At 38.6% G+C, this 25,246-nt stretch overlaps 1 protein-coding gene across 11 annotated transcripts in view; it reads left to right on the forward strand.

The window, feature by feature from the left end:
• Positions 1-19,873, forward strand: part of LOC129621605 (potassium channel subfamily K member 5-like) — a 382,936-nt gene extending 363,063 nt beyond the window's left edge. For 6 of the 11 annotated variants that reach the window (XM_055538217.1, XM_055538218.1, XM_055538219.1 and 3 more), the window contains 4 exons: positions 5,001-5,115; positions 6,800-6,966; positions 12,929-13,097; positions 19,315-19,873. In XM_055538217.1, the coding sequence (XP_055394192.1) occupies positions 5,001-5,115; positions 6,800-6,966; positions 12,929-13,097; positions 19,315-19,511 (648 nt within the window). In that variant the 3' untranslated portion in view covers positions 19,512-19,873. The remainder of the gene's footprint in view (positions 1-5,000; positions 5,116-6,799; positions 6,967-12,928; positions 13,098-19,314) is intronic. The other 5 variants (XR_008699505.1, XR_008699518.1, XR_008699528.1 and 2 more) reach the window with 3 other exon arrangements.
• Positions 19,874-25,246: the final 5,373 nt, after the last annotated feature.

The following is a 25,246-nucleotide window of genomic DNA, read 5'->3' on the forward strand; positions in this document are numbered from 1 at the left end:
GCCACACTCAGGTAATTGTTTTTCACCAGCCTCATAAACTTTTACTCTTTCCATGTGCAGAATGTCATTAAGCCAAAGGCTCAAAGATACCTCTATGCAGATTTCTATCATTCTTTCCCTGGGTAGCTTTGTCCTCTGTGGAACACTGCCCACAAATTGTAGCCACCTCAGCTTTATTGATTATTTTATTATAGCCACCAAAATCAGAGTGATTATATTCTTTGCAGCCAAAGATGGAGAAGCTCTATACAGTCAGCAAAAACAAGACTGAAGCTGACTATGGCTCAGATCATGAACTCCTTATTGCCAAATTCAGACTAAAATTGAAGAAAGTGGAGAAAACCTCTAGACCATTCAGGTATAACCCCTGAATCAAATCCCTTATGATTATACAGTGGAAGTGAGAAATAGATTTAAGGGACTAGTTCTGGTAGACAGAGTGCCTGATAAACTATGAGCAGAGGTTCATGACATTATACAGAAGACAGGGACCAAGACAATCCCCGAGAAAAAGAAATGCCAAAAAGCAAATTGGCTGTCTGAGGAGGCCTTACAAATAGCTGTGAAAAGAAGAGAAGTTAAAAAAAAAAAAAAAAGCAAAGGAGAAAAGGAAAGATATACCCATTTGAATGCAGAGTTCAAATGCAGAGTTCCAAAGAATAGCAAGGAGAGATAAGAAAGCCTTCCTTAGTGATCAGTACAAAGAAATAGAGGAAAATAATAGAATGGGAAAGACTAGAGATCTCTTCAAAATAATTAGAGATACCAAAGGAACATTTCATGAAAAGATGGGCACAATAAAGGACAGAAATGGTATGGACCTAATGGAAGCAGAAGATATTAAGAAGAGGTGGCAAGAATACACAGAAGAACTATACAAAAAAGATCACGACCCAGATAATCACGATGGTGTGATCACTCAACTAGAGCTAGACATCCTGGAATGTGAAGTCAAGTGGGCCTTAGAAAGCATCACTACGAACAAAGCTAGTGGAGGTGATGGAATTCCAGTTGAGCTATTTCAAATCCTAAAAGATGATGCTGTGAAAGTGTAGCACTCAATATGCCAGCAAATTTGGAAAACTCAGCAGTGGCCACAGGACTGGAACAGGTCAGTTTTCATTCCAATCCCAAAGAAAGGCAATGCCAAAGAATGCTCAAACTACCGCACAATTGCACTCATCTCACACGCTAGTGAAGTAACCCTCAAAATTCTCCAAACCAGGCTTCAGCAATACGTGAACCATGAACTTCCAGAAGTTCAAGCTGGATTTAGAAAAGGCAGAGGAACCAGAGATCAAATTGCCCACATCTGCTTGATCATCGAAAAAGCAAGAGAGTTCCAGAAAAACATCTATTTCTGCTTTATTGACTATGCCAAAGCCTTTGACTGTGTGGATCACAATAAACTGTGGAAAATTCTGAAAGAGATGGGAATACCAGACCACCTGACCTGCCTCTTGAGAAACCTGTATGCAGGTCAGGAAGCAACAGTTAGAACTGGACATGGAACAACAGACTGGTTCCAAATAGGAAAAGGAGTACGTCAAGGCTGTATATTGTCACCCTGCTTATTTAACTTATATGCAGAGTACATCATGAGAAACGCTGGACTGGAAGAAACACAAGCTGGAATCAAGATTGCCGGGAGAAATATCAATAACCTCAGATATGCAGATGACACCACCCTTATGGCAGAAAATGAAGAAGAACTAAAGAGCCTCTTGATGAAAGTGAAAGAGTTGAGTGAAAAAGTTGACTTAAGGCTCAACATTCAGAAAACGAAGATCATGGCATCTGGTCCCATCACTTCATGGGAAATAGATGGGGAAACAGTGGAAACAGTGTCAGACTTTATTTTTCTGGGCTCCAAAATCACTGCAGATGGTGATTGCAGCCATGAAATTAAAAGATGCTTACTCCTTGGAAAGAAAGTTATGATCAACCTAGACAGCATATTCAAAAGCAGAGACATTACTTTGTCAACAAAGGTCCATCTAGTTGAGGCTATGGTTTTTCCTGTGGTCATGTATGGATGTGAGAGTTGGACTGTGAAGAAGGCTGAGTGCCGAAGAATTGATGCTTTTGAACTGTGGTGTTGGAGAAGACTCTTGAGAGTCCCTTGGACTGCAAGGAGATCCAAGCAGTCCATCCTAAAGGAGATCAGTCCTGGGTGTTCATTGGAAGGACTGATGTTGATGCTGAAACTCCAATACTTTGGCCACCTGATGCAAAGAACTGACTCATTAGAAAAGAACCTGATGCTGGGAGAGATTGAAGGCAGGGGGAGAAGGGGACAACAGAGGATGAGATGTTTAGATGGCATCACCAACTCAATGGACATGGGTTTGGGTAAACTCCGGAAGTTGGCAATGGACAGGGAGTCCTGGCATACTGCAATTCACGTGGTCGCAAAGAGTCGGACACGACTGAATGACTGAACTGAACTGAACAGCTTTATTGACTTCCAATCTCTGTTTCCTCAGCTCCGCAAAATCCCTGTGCTCTCTTTGGGGGTCCTTCGTCCTATACAGCAGTCTAGAAACTCCCAGAAATTGCCAGTCTGAGCAATGACAGTACTCACCTCATTTGTTTTCCTTCTCTCAGTAATTACAGTTCTGCACTTTCTCTTATCCAATGTGTAGAAACAGTTTTTTTTTTTTTTCCATATTTTTTTTCCAGTTTTCTAGTTGTTTACTGCGAGAGGATAGTTTTGGACTGTGTTACTCCACCATGATGGAAGCAGCAATCTGTGTCTTGAAGTATTTTACCTTTAATTACACCACCTTGTCCTCATTTAACATGTCATCCAAGAGTGTTTCTATTCAATCTCATTTTTAAAACTCCTCTATATAGTATTATATTATTGTGTGTTTAGCCTTTGTTTTTATTTGCCCACATTTTATTTATTTCTTTATTCTTTCTTTGTGTCATTTCAAATTATCTCTTGGAGATAATTTTCTTTCTTGCAAAATATATCTGCGATAAATTTATCTCATGACAGTCTGCTTCTGAAAACACTCTTCTTTTTTTGCTTGGCTTTAGAACATATTCCAAAAATATGTTCATCTTCTTTCTTGAAAGATATGGTATTCACTATTGGATTGACAATTATTTTCTTTTAGAATATGGAAAAAAAATAATAAAAAATTATTCCACTATATTGTGGCTTCCTTCTACTACCTCTAAGAAGTCTTCTATCAGTCTAATTGCCTCCCTTTGTACATAATTTACCTTTTCTCTCTGGTATCCAAGGCCTTCTGTGATTTTATTATCTTCTCTTCATCTCATTTATTTTACTCTTTTAATTCAGCAATCTAGATATGACTCTTTTTTCATTAATTTTTTTAATTGAAGGATAATTGCTTCACAGAAGTTGTTGTTTTCTGTCTAACCTCAACATGAATCAGCCATAGGCAGATGTGACTTTTTATTTTCCTCGGGGTTTGCTTTCTGAATCTTTGTATTTATTTCTCATATCAATTCTAGGAAATACTGGGCTATTAATTCCTTTAAAATGAGAAATATGGTTGATCTTTTATTATTTATATCTTCTGTATCTCTTAACCATTCCTTTTGCTATTCTCCACTATGTTAACCTTTTTGGTGTATTTTGATTAATTCATTAAGATATATCTTTCATTTACTTATTTTCTCTTTGACTCCACTTTACCTGACTTTTAAATTTTAATGGTTTTATTTTTTGTTTCTAGAAGTTTTCTTTATCCTTTTAAGTTGTATATAGTTTATGAACATTTTAAACAAATTTTATATTATGTATCCAGTGACTCAATATTTGAAGTCTTTAGGATTTTCATTCTGTTGCAAGATTTTTCTGTGACTATTGTAGTATTCCTATCTTGCTTTTGACTTTAATTAGAATCCCTCAGCTGTTCACTATTGAACTTGAAGCTTCTGGTGTTTATTATGGTTTTTCTATATAAAATTAAAATATTTTGTTCCTATTTATAACTTATAAAATATTTCCCTAAAATTATTTCATTTTATCTGTTTTCATACTTATTGAAGTGATCAATATATGAATTTACATCTTTATTATTTTTGTTATATTTCCTACAAACATTGTATTACTTTAGTCATAATATTTTATAACTCTGCTGAATTTGATAAATGTTTTATTTAGAATTGGGGATTCTACATTTTATAGGAACTCTATATAGTAGTTTCCTCCCTTCCTTCCCCTTCCTTTCTTATCCCTGTGCTTTCATGTATGGTTTTGATGTATTTGTGTCAGATTAATTCCAGAATTCTGTAAAGAATCAAGAAACATAGAAGAATATCTTTTAATTTATTCTGCCCATTATACCACTTTCCATTCCCATATTCTTTTCCTCCTGACTCTGTATTTGAAGTTTCTTGGGGCAAGGGGAGGGGGGGGATGTTCAGGGAATAAAGACATCAGTATCTTGAGCAGATTATTACTATTACTGTGTAGACTGTGAAGTTTTTAGCTGAGGTTCTTTCATCAAAAGAATTCTATGTATTTTAGACTTTGCAGAAATTGAAGGCCCTCTCATTAACTTCTTTCTTATTTTCTCATGATATGATGCAATTACTGTATTCTTACATCATTTTCCTCATATATCTCATGGTTTCCATTTGCCTAAATGAGAAGTCTCCCTGCAACTATCTTCAACTCGTATTTGCTAATTGTTTGAAAATAATTAGTCACTATGCTAAATCTGTACACAATGTCACAAATTTCCTTAAAAAATACTGTTATAGTCATATATCTACCCCATATACAACTTCCAAAGGGGTGGACACCGCTAAAACAAATAAGGTTCTCCCTTGTAAGTTTTTATCATAAGCATTTCTATTTCACTTGATCTTAAGGAAAAATTTCAGTTTGATCCAATTAGATGGGTTTTGGTTTTAATCCGACTAAATGGAACTAATTTTATTTCGTGTTCTACTTGAAGAAATATAATTTACGTAACCCAAACTTTGATTTTATCTCGTTTTGTTTCAATCTGTAGATGATGACGTCTTTGATATTGTCAGGAATACCTCCCACAGGAAATAGGACTACTGTTTTCTTTTGGACTTTTACAAACTCTTTTATAACTTGTATAATCATCCTATCCACAATAGGTAGGTTTGTGCTTTTTGTTTCCAGTTAGAATGCTGAATATTTTATAAATGTTTTGCATGAGGTACCGCCTACACATTTATATGATGTCTTAAATTTAGTGAAATAAAGTGATTTGTTTAAGGGGCCTTAGCCCATTCAGAACAAGATCTGCTAAGACAAAAGAAGCTGGCAATATTCTTGGCTCTCTGCGAAAAGGACAATTTTTCTTCTCTACACTTTGGATCCATTAAAATCTTGGCTTTAGACTATTTTCTTTAAACCAGGAAGTATGGAGCATAAGAAAAGATGTCCCCTTACTCCATTTCATTTCCCCTTCATTTCATTTCATTTCCCCTTACGAAAAGTATTTCAAATATAGAAAATTGTTCCCAAATAAGTCAAAAGAGACTTGTTCTCTTCTGCTATTTCCCAAAAAGCTGCATTACCAACTCTTGGGCAAAATAGAATTGAGTGAATAAAAAAATTTCTTAAAATAAGAAGTCTTGTAGTTGCAGAGCAGAGTATAAATGTTATCACATAAATGATATAAAAAAGAATGATGAAGAGGAGGAAAGAGGAGGAAAATAATAAAGGATATAATACTCTTATCATATAGTATCAGGAATCAAGAATTTATAAACATTTAAACACAGGTTTAAGAATATTGTTTAAAATACAAAGGCAAATATAGGAGAATAGTGGGGCAATATAAATGTCAGACATGGAAAAGATGAAGAAGAAAGTGGTTATAGGAGCTGAAATTCCTCTCTCTCATATCAAAAATATAAAATTGATAAATCAACACATGGTTATATAACCATATGTGCTGTGTGTGCAAAGTTTCTTCAGTTATGTCCAACTCTTTGCCACCCAATGGACTGCAGCATGCCAGGCTTCCCTGAACTTCACTATCTCCCTGAGTTTGCTCAAACTCATGTCCATCAAGTCAGTGATGCCATCCAACCATCTCGTCCTCTGTCATCCCCTTCTCCTCCTGCCTTCAATCTTTCCCAGCATCAGGGTCTTTTCCAGTCAGTCAGCTCTTCACATCAGGTGGCCAGCGTATTGGAGCTTCACCTTCAGCATCAGTCCTTCCAATGAATATTTAGGGTTGATTTCCTCTAGGAACTATAGCATGCATTCTTAAAATCATTCAATTAAAAGTACATGCTCTTGTGTAATTGCAGGAGTAGAATGTAGAAAATCTGAAAATTTTGATTTTTAAACAATTAACATCTCACTGCTCTGCACACAATAACTGTTTAAGTTTTAGTCATAGAAAGTTCTTGATATATATGTCAGTATATAGTTTTAGACTGCTTGGTCAGACCAATATGTCATTAGCATTTTCTATGTCATATATATTTCAATGTAATTCTTAATGATATTGCAGTATTTTATTATGTACCATATCATGCATGACCAGTCTCTTTAATTGTTTGTTTATGCTGTTTACAGTTTTTCAAAATTTGAAATAGTGATTCTGTAAAGAACTTTTTAACTCACATTTTTTGATCATTTTCTTAGGATAAGATCAGCTGACTCATTATATTTTTATTTTTTATTTTTGGCAAGAACCATATGCACTAGGGCTCTTAGAATACCAACAACTGAAAATCTGCTCTCAAAGACCAATGTCAAATGTCAGATTGTACTAAGTTGCTGTATTGAGGGGTGTTGCATTTTTTTTCCTCCTCTTAACAGGTTATGGAACAATTTTTCCTAAAACTTCTGGTGGACAGATGTTCTGTATTGTCTTTGCTACAATTGGAATCCCTCTAACTATCATGTTATTTAAATATATTTTTATATTAGTTTATCTGCCATTTGAAAAATTTGGAATATACCTTCAACATAAGGGATTAAATGAGGTAAATTTTCTTTCTCCTTCCACACAATTACACACATACATTTGGTAGAAAAGTTCTGTGTTTTGTTTTTTTTTAATTATGTGGATTCACAACTTTAGGTTGACTAGACATATAACACTTTATACTTATTGAATTCACATTGAATTATATGAGCAGAAAAAGCAAGTCATCTGTGTTCTAAAACAGACGTGAGAAAAGCCATTGTTCAAGGGACCATCTATTTCCTTTTAGATATTTTGCCTCTAATCATTTAATTTAGAAGTTGAGCAGTGGTGAATTGTATATAAACAATTCTCATAGGTATTTGTTCTCCTAAGTCAGTCGGCCAACTCATTTATTTTGTAGAACAGGAGAACATTTCTTAAAGGCTGTGTGACTTGCCAAGAACCCAGAGAATTAGGAGCAGTGCTGACACTAGCCCCTAGCGGCGTTTGGACCAAGGTCTTGTCCACATATCATGTTGAGTCATGGGTAGTGACCCAATTGAGTAATTAGCACAGGTTTTACCCTTCTTTAAAAATTAGAAATGTAGTTCTTTATTAAAATTATAGAGAATTTATTACAAAAGTGAGTTGTAGACATTCTTCAAGAATCTATTTTTCTTTTATTTTCTGTGAGGGAACATAAAAAAGGGGTCTCCTTCAAGGAGCCCATGGGAGAAAGTGGGCCAGGTGAGAGAGAATCCTACGAGTGGTTGGTGTGATCAACTGGTATTTACTCTGGGGCAGAGCCCTTCACAGTAGGGTGCCACATTCTTGTGATTTCTTTGTATTCTCTCTGGAGGTCTCTGGTTACAGTAGGATCTGTTTTTCTGTTCTAATTAGAGTTCAGTCCTGTGGTTCTCAACCTCAGTTGCACCTTAGAATCACTTGGATCCTGGTGCCCAGACCCCACTCCAGACCAATTTGGTCTGAATCTTTGAGGATGGGGCTCTCAATGGTTTTTAAAACTCCCTAAGTGATTTCAATGTGCAACTAGGTTGAGAACAATGGATTTAGACCAATGTTTCTCAACTGGAGTGATTTTGCCTTCAAAAAGGACATTTGGCAATGTCTAGATGCATATTGGACGAGGGGTATCTCCTGCTAGAGCAGCCGTGAAGAGATACCCCATGCCCAAGGTAAGAGAAACCCAAGTAAGACAGTAGGTGTTGCAAGAGGGCATCAGAGGACAAACACACTGAAACCATACTCATAGAAAACTAGTCAATCTAATCACACTAGGACCACAGCCTTGTCTAACTCAATGAAACTAAGCCATGCCCGTGGGGCAACCCAAGACGCGCAGGTCATGGTGGAGAGATCTGACAGAATGTGGTCCACTGGAGAAGGGAATGGCAAACCACTTCAGTATTCTTGCCTTGAGAACCCCATGAACAGTATGAAAAGGCAAAATGATAGGATACTGAAAGAGAAACTCCCCAGGTCAGTAGGTGCCCAGGAGATCAGTGGAGAAATAACTCCAGACAGAATGAAGGGATGGAGCCAAAGCAAAAAGAATACCCAGCTGTGGATGTGACTGGTGATAGAAGCAAGGTCCAATGCTGTAAAGAGCAATATTGCATAGGAACCTGGAATGTCAGGTCCATGAATCAAGGCAAATTGGAAGTGGTCAAACAAGAGATGGCAAGAGTGAATGTCGACATTCTAGGAATCAGTGAAATGAAATGGACTGGAATGGGTGAATTTAACTCAGGTGACCATTATATCTACTACTGCGGGCAGGAATCCCTCAGAAGAAATGGAGTGGCCATGATGGTCAACAAAAGAGTCCAAAATGCAGTACCTGGATGCAATCTCAAAAACAACAGAATGATCTCTGTTCATTTCCAAGGCAAACCATTCAATATCACAGTAATCCAAGTCTGTGCCCCAACCAGTAACGCTGAAGAAGCTGCAGTTGAACAGTTCTATGAAGACCTACAAGACCTTTTAGAACTAACACCCAAAAAAGATGTCCTTTTCATTATAGGGGACTGGAATGCAAAAGTAGGAAGTCAAGAAACACCTGGAGTAACAGGCAAATTTGGCCTTGGAATATGGAATGAAGCAGGGCAAAGACTAATAGAGTTTTGCCAAGAAAATGCACTGGTCATAACAAACACCCTCTTCCAACAACACAAGAGAAGACTCTATACATGGACATCACCAGATGGTCAACACCGAAATCAGATTGATTATATTCTTTGCAGCCAAAGATGGAGAAGCTCTATACAGTCAGCAAAAACAAGACCAGGAGCTGACTGTGGCTCAGACCATGAACTCCTTATTGCCAAATTCAGACTTAAATTGAAGAAAGTAGGGAAAACCACTAGACCATTCAGGTATGACCTAAATCAAATCCCTTATGATTATACAGTGGAAGTGAGAAATAGATTTAAGGGCCTAGATCTGATAGATAGAGTGCCTGATGAACTATGGAATGGGGTTTGTGACATTGTACAGGAGACAGGGATCAAGACCATTCCCATGGAAAAGAAATGCAAAAAAGCAAAATGGCTGTCTGAGGAGGACTTACAATAGCTATGAAAAGAAGAGAAGTGAAAAGCAAAGGAGAAAAGGAAAGATATAAACATCTGAATGCAGAGTTCCAAAGAATAGCAAGAAGAGATAAGAAAGCCTTCTTCAGTGATCAATGCAAAGAAATAGAGGAAAACAACCGAATAGGAAAGACTAGAGATCTCAAGAAAATTAGAGATACCAAGGGAACATTTCATGCAAAGATGGGCTTGATAAAGGACAGAAATGGTATGGACCTAATAGAAGCAGATGATATTAAGAAGAGATGGCAAGAATACACAGAAGAACTGTACAAAAAAGATCTTCACGACCAGATAATCACGATGGTGTGATCACTGACCTAGAGCCAGACATCCTGGAATGTGAAGTCAAGTGGGCCTTAGAAAGCATCACTACGAACAAAGCTAGTGGAGGTGATAGAATTCCAGTTGAGCTATTCCAAATCCTGAAAGATGATGCTGGGAAAGTGCTGCACTCAGTATGCCAGCAAATTTGGAAAACTCAGCAGTGGCCACAGGTCTGGAAAAGGTCAGTTTTCATTCCAATCCCAAAGAAAGGCAATGCCAAAGAATGCTCAAACTACCGCACAATTGCACTCATCTCACACGCTAGTAAAGTCATGCTCAAAATTCTCCAAGCCAGGCTTCAGCAATAGGTGAACCGTGAACTTCCTGATGTTCAAGCTGGTTTTAGAAAAGGCAGAGGAACCAGAGCTCAAATTGCCAACATCCGCTGGATCATGGGAAAAGCAAGAGAGTTCCAGAAAAACATCTACTGTGTGGATCACAATAAACTGTGGAAAATTCTGAAAGACATGGGAATACCAGACCACCTGATCTGCCTCTTGAGAAATTTGTATGCAGGTCAGGAAGCAACAGTTAGAACTGGACATGGAACAACAGACTGGTTCCAAATAGGAAAAGGAGTACGTCTAGGCTGTATATTGTCACCCTGTTTATTTAACTTATATGCAGAGTACATCATAAGAAACTCTGGACTGAAAGAAACACAAGCTGGAATCAAGATTGCTGGGAGAAATATCAATAACCTCAGATATGCAGATGACACCACCCTTATGGCAGAAAGTTAAGAGGAACTAAAAAGCCTCTTGATGAAAGTGAAAGTGGAGAGTGAAAAAGTTGGCTTAAAGCTCAACATTCAGAAAACGAAGATCATGGCATCCGGTCCCATCACTTCATGGGAAATAGATGGGGAAACAGTGGAAACAGTGTCAGACTTTATTTTTCTGGGCTCCAAAATCACTGCAGATGGTGACTGCAGCCATGAAATTAAAAGAGGCTTACTCCTTGGAAGGAAAGTTATGACCAACCTAGATAGCATATTCAAAATCAGAGGCATTACTTTGCCAACAACGGTTCGTCTAGTCAAGGCTATGGTTTTTCCTGTGGTCATGTATGGATGTGAGAGTTGGACTGTGAAGAAGGCTGAGCCCTGAAGAATTGATGGTTTTGAACTGTGGTGTTGGAGAAGACTCTTGAGAGTCCCTTGGACTGCAAGGACATCCAAGCAGTCCATCCTAAAGGAGATCAGCCCTGGGATTTCTTTGGAAGGAATGATGCTAAAGCTGAAACTGCAGTACTTTGGCCACCTCATGCGAAGAGTTGACTCATTGGAAAAGACTGTGATGCTGGGAGGGATTGGGGGCAGGAGGAGAAGGGGACGACAGAGGATGAGATGGCTGGATGGCATCACTGACCTGATGGACGTGAGTCTGAGTGAACTCCGGGGGTTGGTGTTGGACAGGGAAGCCTGGCGTGCTGTGATTCATGGGGTCACAAAGAGTCGGACACGACTGAGCAACTGATGTGATCTGAGATGCATATTGGGTTGTACAAACCTCAGGAAGAGAATGCTACTGGCATCCAGTGTGTAGAGGCCAGTAATGCTCCTAAACATCCTACAATGCATAAGACAGGCATTCACAACAAAGAATTATTAGGTATAAAATGTCAGTATCAAAGTTTATAAATTGATCTAGACCATCAGTTCTGAAAGTATGGTTCAAGGAATAGCAGCATCAATGTTACCTGGGAATCATTAAGAATACAAATTCTCAGCCCCCATCCCTGAGTACTGAATCAGGAACTCTGTGGATGGAGGCTCATTAGTCTATTTTAACAAGCCCTGCAAGAGATTAAGATGAATGCTAAAGTTGGAGAAACACTGACTTAAAGCCTAACTAATACTTCACCAAGATTTAAATATTTAAAAGTTCTACTCTTGAATCAGTTAAAAGAGTGTAAAGATGAGCTACAGACTGGGAGAAAATATATGCTAATTATATATCCTATAAAAAGACTTGTATCCAGAATATTTATAACTCTTAAAACTCAAAAATAAGATAACTCAATATTTTTAATGGGCAAAAGGTTTAAGCACACCCTTTACCAGTAAAGATATATGCTGCTGCTGCTGCTGCTAAGTCGCTTCAGTCGTGTCCGATTCTGTGCGACCCCAGGGACAGCAGCCCACCAGGCTCCGCCGTCCCTGGGATTTTCCAGGCAAGAACACTGGAGTGGGTTGCCATTTCCTTCTCCAAAAAGAAGATTAAAATATACTAAGTATTACTTATTAGGAGATTGCAAAGTAATACCACAATGAGAAACCAATATATGTCTAATATAATGACTCAAAATAAAAAGAATGATCACACCAAGTGTTGGTAAGAATATGGAGGAGCTGGAACTCTCATACACTGTCAATAGGACTCTTAAATGGTACAATCATCTTGAAAACCAATTTTTAGCAGTGTCCTAAAAAACTAAACATACATCAGATTTATGATTGTTATTTCACTGTTAGTGAAATAGTAAATAGTTTGGTATTTACTCAAACAAAAGCATGTGTCTACAAAGACTTGTACATGGGGGACTTTCCTGATGGTCAGGTGGTTAAGAATCTGCCTTCCAGTGTAGAGGCTGTGGATTTGATCCCTGGTGGGGGAATTAGGATCCAACATGCTGTGGGCCACAACTATCTCATTTACCTTATTTTGCAAGCAGGTCAGAAGGCTTGGAGCTGTGTCCAGATGGGGAATCTGAGCTAAACTGGAGCTATGTGGGCAGAGCCCAGAGAAAGAAGGAACTGTAGCCTGGTATCTAGGCAAGAGTAATCTTAGAAGGCTTTGGAGGTAATGTGTCACAAGGAAATTAATCTTAAATCATGGTCTAGATGTAGATAATAGGAAAGTGAGAAAGCAAGATGGCAGGACAATTGATGACAGGAGGTAGAGCAGTAGAGCCTGGACATACTCCCAGGGACAGGATTATTCATAAGAATGATCTTTTTATTGGGTTCCAAATCTTTGAGAAATGAAGGAGTAGATAAAAAACTGAACTACTGGAGCACACAATAGTTTTTTTAACGTTGCTTGTTTATGATATAACTGCTAACATTGTATCTTTTTCTCTAATATATTTTAGAAAAATGTTTATCTCTGGAAGAACTTCTTTTTTGCTGCAACCGGATCATTTTTTTTCCTTGTATTACCACCATTTCTTTTCATGTCATTAGAGAATTGGAGTTACATTGAAGGAATTTATTATTCATTCAACACCATAAGTGCTATTGGTTTTGGAGACTATACAGTAGGTGAGTCTTAATAATCCTGAAATTAGATTTGCTATCAGAGCAACAGATTGAAGCAGGATGTAAAATAAAGAATCAAATGGAAGTATTAGAAGATTTCTTTGAGAGATAAGATAAAGGTCAAGCCCTTTTAAATGCAAACTACTTCCTTCACCTCCCTGTCTCCTCACCCCCACAGTTATCACTGACTATGGGAATAAGATATAGAGCAATTCCTCTTAAACTAAATATCTCTGCTTGATCACATGTGGAAAATAAAAGGCATATGCTTTTTGTGTTTCTAAACACTAGACTTAGTTTCTTAGTCTAGTGTTTCTAAACACTAGACTTAAATGATAAAATATCCTATACTTTGTAGGTAACTTTTCCAAATGTATTTTAAATTTCTCCCTAAGATAAAGGTGAAAAATGAAGAGGGATAGAATCATATAGACACTAGGAATTTTTTAACACCTGTGAATCAAGAATAAAATAACTCCTATGTTATGGAGGGTACAGAATTCTAAATTGGTAGTTGTTTTCTTACAGTACTTTAAAGATGCTATTCCATTGTCTCTGGCCTCCATCATTTTTAATGATAAGTCAGCTGTAAGTTTTATTGTTGGTCTTTTGAGGTAAGGAACCTTCCCCCTGCAATCCCCTCAAACCCTGCTCCACTTGTTTTTAAACTTTTTCAGCAATTTAACTATTATCTACTTCAGTGTGGTTTGCTTTGTATTGATTTTGCTTGGGGATCACAGAAATTATTAAAGTGAATTGAAATCCTTCAAGTGTCTTGAAAAAAATCTCAGCTACTATCTGTTCAAATATGAATTATTCCTTATTTTCTCTTCTACTTCTGGGACTCCAATTACATGGATGTAAGACCTCCTTACTTGGTTTCAAATGTTCTAATGATTTTCTGTATTTTCTTTTTTTGTGAACTTCACTGAGTATATTTCTTATGAACCCATCTTCTAGTTTACTAATTCTAATTTCTGCTGTATGTAGTGTGTTTTCTAATCCATTTAGTGAGTTTTTAACTTTAATATTCTTTACCAGTTGAGCCACAAGGGAAGCCCAAGAATCCTCAAGTGGGTAGCCTTTCCCTTCTCCAGTGGATCTTCCCAACCCAGAGATCAAACTGGGGTCTCCTGCATTGCAGATGGATTCTTTACCAACTGAGCTATCATAGAATCCCCTATCAGGAAATTGCCTGCACTGTGGGAAACCTGGGTTCTATTCTTAGGTTGGGAAGATCTCCTGGAGAAGGGAAAGGCTACCCACTCCAGTATTCTGGCCTGGAGAATTCCATAGACTGTATAGTCCATAGGGTCACAGAGTCAGACACGACTGAGTGACTTTCACTTTCACTAACTTTAATATCATATTTTAAGCTCTAAAATGTCCATTTAATCACCCCTTTTTGGTAGATTCCAATTGTCTGCTGAAATCCTTCGTATTTTCACTTATTTTTCCATATCATATTTTGAAAAGCATAATATTCTTAGTTATTTTAAAGTTCTTATTCACTTATTTCCATATTGGGAACATCTGTGGGTTTCTTTTATAGTTCTTCCCTTTGATTTTTAGTCATGTGGTTCTGTTTCTTGGCATGCCTGATAATTTGGGATTGCATGCTTGATGTTGTGTATTTTAAAAGGTATAGATACTCCAGGGAATGTCATCTTCCTCCAGAGATGTTTTACTCTTTCCTCTGCTAGGCTTATAGAGATATAGGAGTGTGGAGAGAGTAACTGAATATGTAATCTGGTCAGGGAATGGTATGATTTGAGACTAGACTACAGATTTGGTAAAGCCTTAATTTCCCTTTGGTTTCTTCTTGTTCCTAAATTATAGTTCTTTACAAACTTCAAATGATGAAAGCCTGGTATATTCACAAGACCACACTCTAAGTTTGCTCTTGAAGTCATTTCTTTGTTTTCTTGCACTTGAATCTATTGGAAACTCTCCTTTTTAAAAAGTTTTCAGCTTTCCTTTTTTAACCTTCAACTTCATGTGCCTTCAGAATTTGGCAGTTTATTGAAGGGGGGAACAAGCTATAGGTTTTAAATCCTTCAGGTCTCTAATTGTGTCAATCCAACCCAGAAGGACCACCAGAAGCCCTGTCATTTTCTCTGCTCCTCAGAGTGCCCTTCTGCTTAGCCCAGATGCACAGCCTTTTGTCTATGCCCAGACTCTGTGAAAAGAGCCACAACAACAAACTCAAGGGAGAAAGCAGCTAAAGATTTTATGTCTGTCTCTCCCACCTGGAATCTTAGTCCTTCCACTCTTGATTGCTTTAGCAGATCTCTTGTGCCTTTAAACATGATTTTGTTCTGTTTTTCTTTCAATTTATCTGATTTTTCTGGTTGTTCTTGGCTGGAAGATTCTTCAATCACAAGCCACTCCATCCTACCCAGAAATAACAGTGTCCTTATTATATTTATTTTTAATCTAAATAGGACTAAAATTAGATAATTAATATTCAATATTTAGATGGATAATTTCATATTAATAAATATATTTTGAAAATACATACCTAAAAGTCTAAGAACCATATTTAAATATCACTCCAAAGAGTCTCTGTTACATTTTTCTGGATTCCCAAAGTAGAGATACTACTTCCTTAGCATTCTTATTGAAATTTGCTTCCACTTTAACAGTAGAAAATTTCTTCTTTTATTATGAAACTTACTACTCATCTTTTTAAAAATCACATTCTGTTATTAGTAAAAGGAATGATAATTAAAATTGAAAATATTTTTAACGAAAGAAGCTTCCATTGCTCATTGAAGACATTTTCGAAAGCATGACATTTCAAGTTACGAAGAGCATCTCATGACTTAGGGAAAGCTTGATAATATTAAACCACATAAAATGATACAAAATTATGTATACTAATGATGTCAAGTAAGCAAAAAAAAATTTTTTTGGCTACGCCAGGTGGCATGCAGGATCTTAGTTCCCTGACCAGGGATTGAGCTCATGCCCCCTGCATTGGTAGCGTAATCTTAATCACTGGACCACCAGAGAAGTCCATGAAATTTTTTAAAAAGCATAGAATTCAGATAACATGATATCAGAAACTGCTAAGATTATAGTACAATTTTTTCCTGTTTATTTATACCTAGCCATGCTTTCTAAAAATTTTTTGCATGTCTGGTGAGACAATTTCTGAGTTAAATATTCTCCAAAGTTATAGCCTATTGGAATCCCAGCTTAATATGAGTGTTTCATACTGGAGATTGTTTTACATTACTTTCACCACACCGCAGAAGGCTATCAAAACCAATGTCATAGTGTTTTAGAATAGGAAGACACCTTTAAGGAAAAAAGGGGCTTAGATACTCTTGGTCTAGTAGTTTCCCAAATGTTTATGTTTTCTGATGACTTTAACATAATTTTAAAGCATTTAATCAAATGTGTTTATTTGTTTTCTGCAAGGAAAGTTTGTCCAAATATCCTTGACTGCCAGTACCATAAATGGGATTTTATAAATAAGTGCTCTTTTGAAACTGAGATTAACTTTATTCATAGTGTAATACATGGATCATAAGTATTCACTTTGATGAGATTTGATTAATGTTTGTCTCAGTGCAAGCACTCAAAAGCAGAATATGTCCATGTTGTGACCAACCTACAGAGGCAGGATAGACTGCAACCAAAATTGGCTTGGATGTTGAGATGGTCTCTCTCTCTCTCTCTCACTCACACATAGACACACACTCACCAAGAGTGTGTGTGTGTAGTAGTGGTGTAGAATGATTTGTAGGGCAGGGTGGCATTCAAGCAGGCCTGAAAATTTCTTAAGGAGCCAGAGGAGTGACTGGCTTTGACTTCCATTGTGATTAGGCTATGGGAAAGGTATGACAGCTCCCATTATTGAACCAGAACTTGTATGGTTGAATTTCCCACAGTCACCGAGGGAGGGAGTGTGTGAGCTTCCTTGTAGGTTTTCTGGAATGAGACGGGGAAAGGAGGGATGAGACTTGGTTGGAAACTGTCAGCAGTCAAATACCAAAAATAAAGTTAGACTTGATTACATGCCACCACTTCAAAAGTACGCTTATGATCCCTTACAATCAATTTCCTGTAGTGAGTTCAGGAGATCTCAGAGCTGATTAAGGAAAAGGATATGACCATAAGGTTGCAGAAGAATGAATGAGTTTTATTTGAGTCACACTTTGACATGTTTGCATGTGGGATAATTACCTCACAGCATGAGACCATACAGAGGTTACAGCATGGGGGACACTCCCCAGAAGGAGAGGAGGGTTAGAGAACTTTTGGAGGCAGAGGAGAATCAGAGGGGCTTTGGGATCTAGGGGGTATCTGTCAGCAACCTGATAAGGAGTCTCTGGGTCAGAGAGCTTCGAAGAGCAGCAATGGCCTGGAGTCTTTGACAGCTCTAGGGTTTATCTTATCCATGGTTCCAAGATGTTAGGCACAATTTCATAGGATGTGCAAAGCAGGCAGGCTCTAAATGGTTAAAAATCTGCTCATCTGAGCTATTTTTGAAACAACTGGATATAAAATAATTTGAGTCTTCCAAGTTACTAGTATAGGCTGGCAGTGTGGGGATGGGGTGAAGCTATTGACTCTGGGTCTGGGCTTTGTTGCTGGTTTAGTTAGATTGAACCCATCACTGACTTGGAATATTTTGAGGACTAAGTGAAGTTATACCCTTCAGCAAGGCTTAGGAGCTGAGTACCACCAGTGAAACTGTAGATAATCATGGGAGATCTCCCACTAGTCTACAGCCTGGTTACGGCTATTTGGGCTCCTGGGTGTTCTATCAGTCCCTAGCTTCTCCCCCTTGCCAGCTGCTGCCTTCGCTCAGTGAAGGCCCAGTGTGCTGTAGGCAGGGTCACTCAATTCCCCTGCCCACTTCAGTGGACAACCTGTCTTACACTTGGGACCCCCATGGTAATCATCACTCTACAGGTAGTAAGCCATAAATATGGCTTCCTCTGTCCTAGGAAGAACTTGTCACTTTGAAAAATTTAGTTTATTAGGAGTCTTTTTCATGTCCTCAGCTCTCTCTCTCTTTTTGTAATAAAACTATGATTTTGTAGTGCATCTAGTTTTTTTTTTTTTCAGTGTTAGTATGGATATGAGCATCTCTTGTGTTTTTCTACATGCTAATACAGAAGTTCCATGCATACTTTGATTTTTATAGTAAAATACACAGTCAGTTTATGTCAGTAGACTAGAATCTCATCTTAGATATTTTGCTTTTATTGGGGTGTGTGTGTGCATATACTCATGTATTTTGGGAGGCAGTTTTGGAAGAAGCTGCATCAGAGACAGTTAACCAAATGTCATCTTAAACCCAAAGTGAGTATAGCCCTCCAATTACACTTATTCAGTTTATTTTCTGATTGTTATGCTTCAAAAATGTTTGCTGGTTAATTTATATTTAGATAAATATCAAATCATTAGATAAATATCAAATCATTTAGTGTCTGGTAATGTTATATATTTTTTGTTATTTCATGCTCTAATAAGCACAGTTAAATGGCATTCTTGTGATAAATCACAATGTGTTTATTATGTTATTTGTCTCCGCTTATCTCTTTTTGATTGCAATGTTTGTGCTCTTTCAGCTGTACCTCTTCATACAAGTAGATTGCAATCATGACAAATAAATGACAAGACATGAAAGGAGTGTAAAAGTTATAGTACTACAGTATTAGGATGATTCTAATCATTAGTGATTTTCTTTTCCTTCTTAAAAGAGTTATCTCAAGATTTCTAATGACAAAGGCAGTTAATTCATAGAATTTTAAACTCAGAAATACAGACACCTGGTACAAGGAAACACACTGTATCTTTGTTAACAAAATCTGAACCCTATTTTAAATTATTTTGTGTAATATATTTATCTTTTCCTTCTCTCATTTTAAAAGTTTCCTACCTGTAGCAATGATAAATTACCTCACTGTACAATATTACACTTAGTATGGTATTTAAAAAGGATAACGTTCAAAGGGAAAGAGAATTTTTCAGCCTCCAGCTGTGTTCTAAAAATGAATAGAATCTCAATATTTGAAATTTAAATTATACGCTTTCCTTGAAAGAAGTGATAATTTTAGATATGCTTTATTTTAATTTCTAATTTGTTCTCAGGATCAGATTCTAAAAGAAGGCATTTTCCTAGGTATTAATGAATGAAAGAAAATGTTATGGGGAAAAACATCATCTGATTATTTGCATGTCATTTGCTTCCTGTCTTTAGTTTCAAATCCTACAAAAGACAATCAGGACATCACTTATTCAATCTTGTTATTAATTTGGAATCTTTATGGTCTTGCCTGGATTGCTCTTCTATTTAATTTGATAGCCAGCTTTTTTCAAGAAATGGGATCAAGACTTAATAAAGACACATCTGAAACAGAAGTCGAAGAAGAAAAGGAGTTGTCAAGCTCTGGATAGCAATTTTCTTGGTATACTGCTTTCCTCCAACTGAACTGCAGAGAATTTCCGCAGAGCCCTTTCAAAAGTATCAGAATAGGAAGGAGGAAAAGAAAAACAATCAGGTGTTTCTGCATAAATCTCTTGTGTGAGTTCCATTTCCACACTGAAATTTATTGACTTTAATTTTGTATTGTCATTAAAAAATGATTTTAAAATGTAATACACATCTCAACTAAATCCTTCCCTATACCAGTCTCATCCCATGTTTGGATTCAAGTTGGCATTTGTATACAGTAGAGGCTTATTCTAAAAGTTGTGTTTCCTTTCTTTTTCTACCATGTATTTTAATAAAAGAAGTGGGGCATGTACAAAATGTGCATGTATATAAGCTATTTTCATTGGGTTCTGATTCTTGTATACATTATTTCTAATTATCAACCCAGAGTTTTTTAATATTTTATGCATCTTTTAGCCCCATCAAACAAAAAGTACATTAACCCAAAAGAATGGCTTGAGAGATTTATTTTGTTCAAAGGTAAGATCTATATATTATAGCGATATCTTTTTATGGAAAACAAAAGAAATTTAGACTGACATCATAAAATATTGCTTATTATGACCTTTTGTAAAAAAACAAAGTATGAATCATCTCTATATAGACATAGATATGAATATAGATATAGATATCAGTGTAGACATAGATAGCGGGTACTGAGTGAAAAGGGAAAAATGCATGAGTTGGCTGAGAATAAGTTTCATGTGTGTATGCATGCATGCTAAGTCACCTCAGTCGTGTCCAGCTCTTTGTGACCCCTATGGACTGTAGACCTGTGTCCTTGGGATTCCCCAGGCAAGAATACTGGAGTAGGTTGCCATTCCCTTCTCCAGGGATCTTCCTAATCCAGGGATCGAACTCACATCTCCTATGTTCCCTGCACTGCAAGCGGATTCTTTACTGCTGAGCCACTGGGAAAGCCCAAGTTTTAGGTGTACAATATAATAATTCACAATTGTAAAGGTTATATTCCATTTATAGCTGTTATAAAATATTGGCCATATTCCTTGTGTTGTACAATATATCCTTGTAGCCTACTTATTTTATACATAATAGTTTGTACTTCCTAATCCCTTAGCCATATCTGGCCCCTTCCACCTTCCCTCTCCCCATTAGTAACTTCTAGTCCTAATCCCTTAGCTATATCTGGCCCCTTTCACCTTCCCTCTCCCCATTAGTAACCACTAGTTTGTTCCCAATACTGGTAACCACTAGTCACCATTACTTTGTTCTCTATATCTGTGAATTCCTTTTTTTGTTATTAATACATTCACTAGTTGTCATTTTTAGATTCCATTATATGTGTCTATCTGACTTAATCTCACTTAGCATAATACCCTCCAAGTCCATACATATTGTAAATGGAAAAATTTCATTCATTTTTATGACTGGGTAGTAAAATATATGTATAGTATAAAATATATATATATATAAAGAGAGAGACGGAGAAGGCAATAGCACCCCACTCCAATGCTCTTGCCTGGAAAATCCCATGGACAGAGGAGCCTGTTGGGCTGCAGTCCATGGGGTCGCTAAGAGTCGGACATGACTGAGCGACTTCACTTTCACTTTTCACTTTCATGCATTGGAGAAGGAAATGGCAACCCACTCCAGTGTTCTTGCCTGGAGAATCCCAGGGACGGGGGAGCCTGGTGGGCTGCCGTCTATGGGGTCGCACAGAGTCGGACACGACTGAAGTGACTTAGCAGCAAAGAGAGAGAGAAAGAGCACATCTTTACCCATTAGTCCTGTTATGGACACTTAGGTTCTTCCATACTTGGCAACTGTAAACAATGCTGCTGGGGTGCCTGTATCTTTTTGAATCAGTGTTTTTGGCTTTTGGGGGATATATGCTCAGGAGAATTGCTGGGTCATAGGATAATTCTATTTTCAGTTTTCTGATAAGCCTTCATACTGTTTTCAATAGTGGCTGCTCCAATTTACATTCTCACTGTCATTTTGCGAGGGTTTCCTCTTCTCCAACATTTGTTATCTGTGGGTTTTTTTTTTTTTATGATAGCCATTCTGACAGGCGTGAGGTGATACCTTGTGGTTTTAGTTTGCATTTCTCTGATGCTTAATGACGTTGAGCATCTTTTTATGTGCCTATTATGTCTTCTTTGGAAAAAGGTCTAGGTCTTATGCTCATTGTTAATTGGATTGTTTTTTAATGAGCATTAGGTTTTGAGTTCAGAACACACATTGCATTGACAGGACAACTTTGGAAAATACCTGTTTCCAGCTAGAATCTTCAGGTCCGTGTGCGGTCACACATTCAACAGATCAGCTGCTCTTGACTAGGATATGTGAGATATAAGCTCATCCCATAGAAGTGAGTCCATTGATTTATTTCTTTAACTGGGAGGTTGGTTCCTTTGGCAGAGGTGGCGATGTGTGACACTTTTATGGAGGATAAAGTACTAAATGTTGACAGTGGCATAACAGAGAAAGGACAGCAAACCAAGTCAAAATTCAGGGTGTTTATTTCTGTGCAACTAAGTTTCTCCTTACTCTGTAATGGAATGTATGAACCTACCACTAGGTAGCTGACATGGTCCCTCCAGGTAAGGTATAAATTATTTAAAACTGCTACCCTACCAGTTGGCACCCTAGGAGAGAAGTTGGCCTTATACAAATTTCCATGGAATGCTCTAATTGCTCAGACACCCCCCTGAGAATTTGGGGAGGGAGGAATCTCATACAGATAACAAAAGTGGTCTTTTAGGGAAAGGGAATTTTGCTCCCTTAGAGTTGACCCTGACACTGCTACAAAAGAACTAGATTCTCTATTTATATAATGAAGGGTGACAACCATGAAGCTGAATGGAAGGCAGTGATTGGGGTGATGCAGTTAATATTAGGTTCCTCATTGTACAGTATGTTGTTATAGAGGCTAATCAAAAAGATGCAGACCTGCCTGACACACTATTGAACTTGATGCGTGGGAGCAAAGATGATGACTTTAAGACTCTGAATCAAAAGTGAAATAAAATAAGCATAGTGAGAGTGTAGCTGTTCACAGACAGCTTGCTCTGCAGGGAACACAGAAGCTCTTGGGAAAATTAGTTTCTGGCTATGGATCATATTTTCCAGGGCATCCATCCCTGACTTTGTGGGTCAAAGACATAAAAAATCTAATGTAAAGATGAATGTTGGACCTATAAAAATTCTTAGAAGAGCCAGAGCAAGTTTAAGGATAGAAGACATTTGGAAATCATCCGAAGAGGAAGAGAAAGCCACCCCAAAGACACTGGACAGAGGTCCTGGGAAGAAGGAAATTCAACCATATTTAGAGATTAGAGCTATTCATCTTAGTCCTATGGCTACAAGTCCTCTGAGCCTACAAGTCCTCTGAGTCAAAAACAGAATGACTGAAAACTGCATTTCAGAATTGCTTGAGGAAACTCCTCAAGGCCTCCTGTACTTCCTGCAAGGCTGGTTCTCATATAGGTCTCAGAAGCCCCTCTACTGGAATCTGGGTTCCTTTTGCCCAGAAGAGAACTTAGATTAGAGTCAGTCCACCTCTGCCACCCCAAAGGAATGACTGATGATGAAAGAGGCAGTGTTGTGTTTAGTTGCTCAGTCTTGTCCAACTCTTTGTGACCCTATAGAATGCAGCCCGCAAAGCGCCTCTGTCCATGGGATTATCCAGGCAAGAATACTGGAGTGGGTTGCCATGCCCTCCTCCAGTGGATCTTTCCAACCCAGGGATCAAACCCAGGTCTCTCACATTGCAGGCAGAGTCTTTACCATCTGAGCCCCAGGGAAGCCCAAGAAAACTGGAGTGGGTAGCCTATCCCTTCTGCAGGGGAACTTCCCAACCCAAGAATTGAACCAGGGTCTCCTACTGCAGGCGGATTCTTTACCAGCTGAGCTACCAGTGGGTATCCCAAATGCTCCAGAGTTCAGTAAGATTTTATTTGAGTTTCTTGGCCCACATTGTGCCTAATGTTCTATTTAGGGCTTGGTGCAGTATCACAACCATGGTCGTTGGCCTTGCTTAAAAACCATGACCTTTGTAATCATGATACTGTGGTCTGAATATTTGTGCCCTCCCCCAAATTCATATGTTGAAGTTCCTATCTTCCAAAGGTGAGGGTATTAGTAAGGGAGGCCTTGAGGAGGTGATTACTTTGGGATTAGTGCTCTTATAAAAGAGAACCTCAGCCCCTTCTGGGATTCTGGGAACCCACTGGGAACCCTGGGGAAAATAAAATGTAATGTAGGGGATAAGCTCTAACCTCTTCTTTTGTGCTTAGTCTAGTTTCATGTCCCTACAGGGTGCTGCGTGCAGAGGCCTTGCACCTAGCACTTCAGACCAGAGTTCCTAGCACAAAACGGCTGCACCAACACCTTAACTCCATGGGCAGTGTGCAGACAGATGTGCTGCTCTGGGCACTTCAAGCTGGAGCCTGAGCAGCACAGCTGTGCAGACCCCAGGAGAACTCCGCCCCTCCCCCTCCCCACTGCCAGATCCCTATCAAGCAGCCCTGCCCATGGTACGTCCAGATGGGCCTGTGTACTAGAGCTGAGCCGCTGAGCCTGTGCTCTGAAAGTGGGCTTCCCTTTCTACAATCTGGCACCTCTCCATTCTTTGATCCAAGAAGCTTTCCTTTACTTCTGAAACCAAATCTGATCTTATTCTATTGGCTTGAGTAACGCTAGCCAGGAGAAGCCTTGTTGGGCATCAATTCAAAAGGGTCAGGAATACTTCGGCCTTATGAGGACACAGCAAGAAGGTGCCGGCTACAAATCAGGAAGAAGACCCTCACCTGACCATGCTGCCACCCTGGCTCAGCCTTCCAGCCTCCAGAATTGTGAGAAATAAATCTCTGGTGTTTTGTTTATAAACCCGCCTCTCCACATCCGTGGTATTTTGTTATAGCAGCCAAGTGGACTGAGGCACATGCGTCAGATCTGACCAGATGCCCACGGGAGGCCTCGTTGCTCAAGCAGATTCCCAGGATTGGGGGCTGAAAGGACAGAGAGGAGCCCTGCAGCCCTCTCCTTTTTGTTTTGGAAGGTTTTTACAGGTAAGATATAGAGGGAGAGAGGACAACAAACTTCTGTCTTCTGGTTTCAGAAACGTTTATAAAGGCCTATTGTTCTCCTGCCTACTTGGTCATAACAAGAATGCGATTATGGTACAACAAGCAAATTTGTCTGGTAGTGAGCCAGGGAACGGATGCCCAGGTAGCATGGATACCAAGATGAGAGGAAATAAAGGATCTCCTCTTCCACCAGAGCTTCCCTCTCCCATCCCTCCCCCGCATCTTTGGGAGGGGCTGCAACTTTCCACAGCATCCCCCAGGGGCTGGGCTGCTGTGTTTTCCAGACAGCTCCTTAATGGCTGCCAGAATGCCTGGCACCTAAACACGCTTGTTTGTTTCTACTCAAAAAATCAATCTCTTGCCTAACCAATAAGAATTGTGGAAATAAATGAAGACCACTCAGAACAAACAGGGATGCTCCCCTAGTGGCTCAGACGGTAAAGAATCTGTCTGCAATGTGGGAGACCCAGGTTCTATCCCTGGGTTGGGAAGATCCCCTGGTGAAGGGAACAGCAATCCACTCCAGTATTCTTGCCTGAAGAATTCCATGGACAGAGGAGCCTGGTGGGCTACAGTCCATGGGGTCACAAAGACTGAGCAAATAACACAACGACAGAACGAGCAAGAGTGGTTTATCTAGAGTTTAC

This window comes from Bubalus kerabau, chromosome 10 (assembly GCF_029407905.1).
Source record: "Bubalus kerabau isolate K-KA32 ecotype Philippines breed swamp buffalo chromosome 10, PCC_UOA_SB_1v2, whole genome shotgun sequence".
NCBI lineage: Eukaryota > Metazoa > Chordata > Mammalia > Artiodactyla > Bovidae > Bubalus > Bubalus kerabau.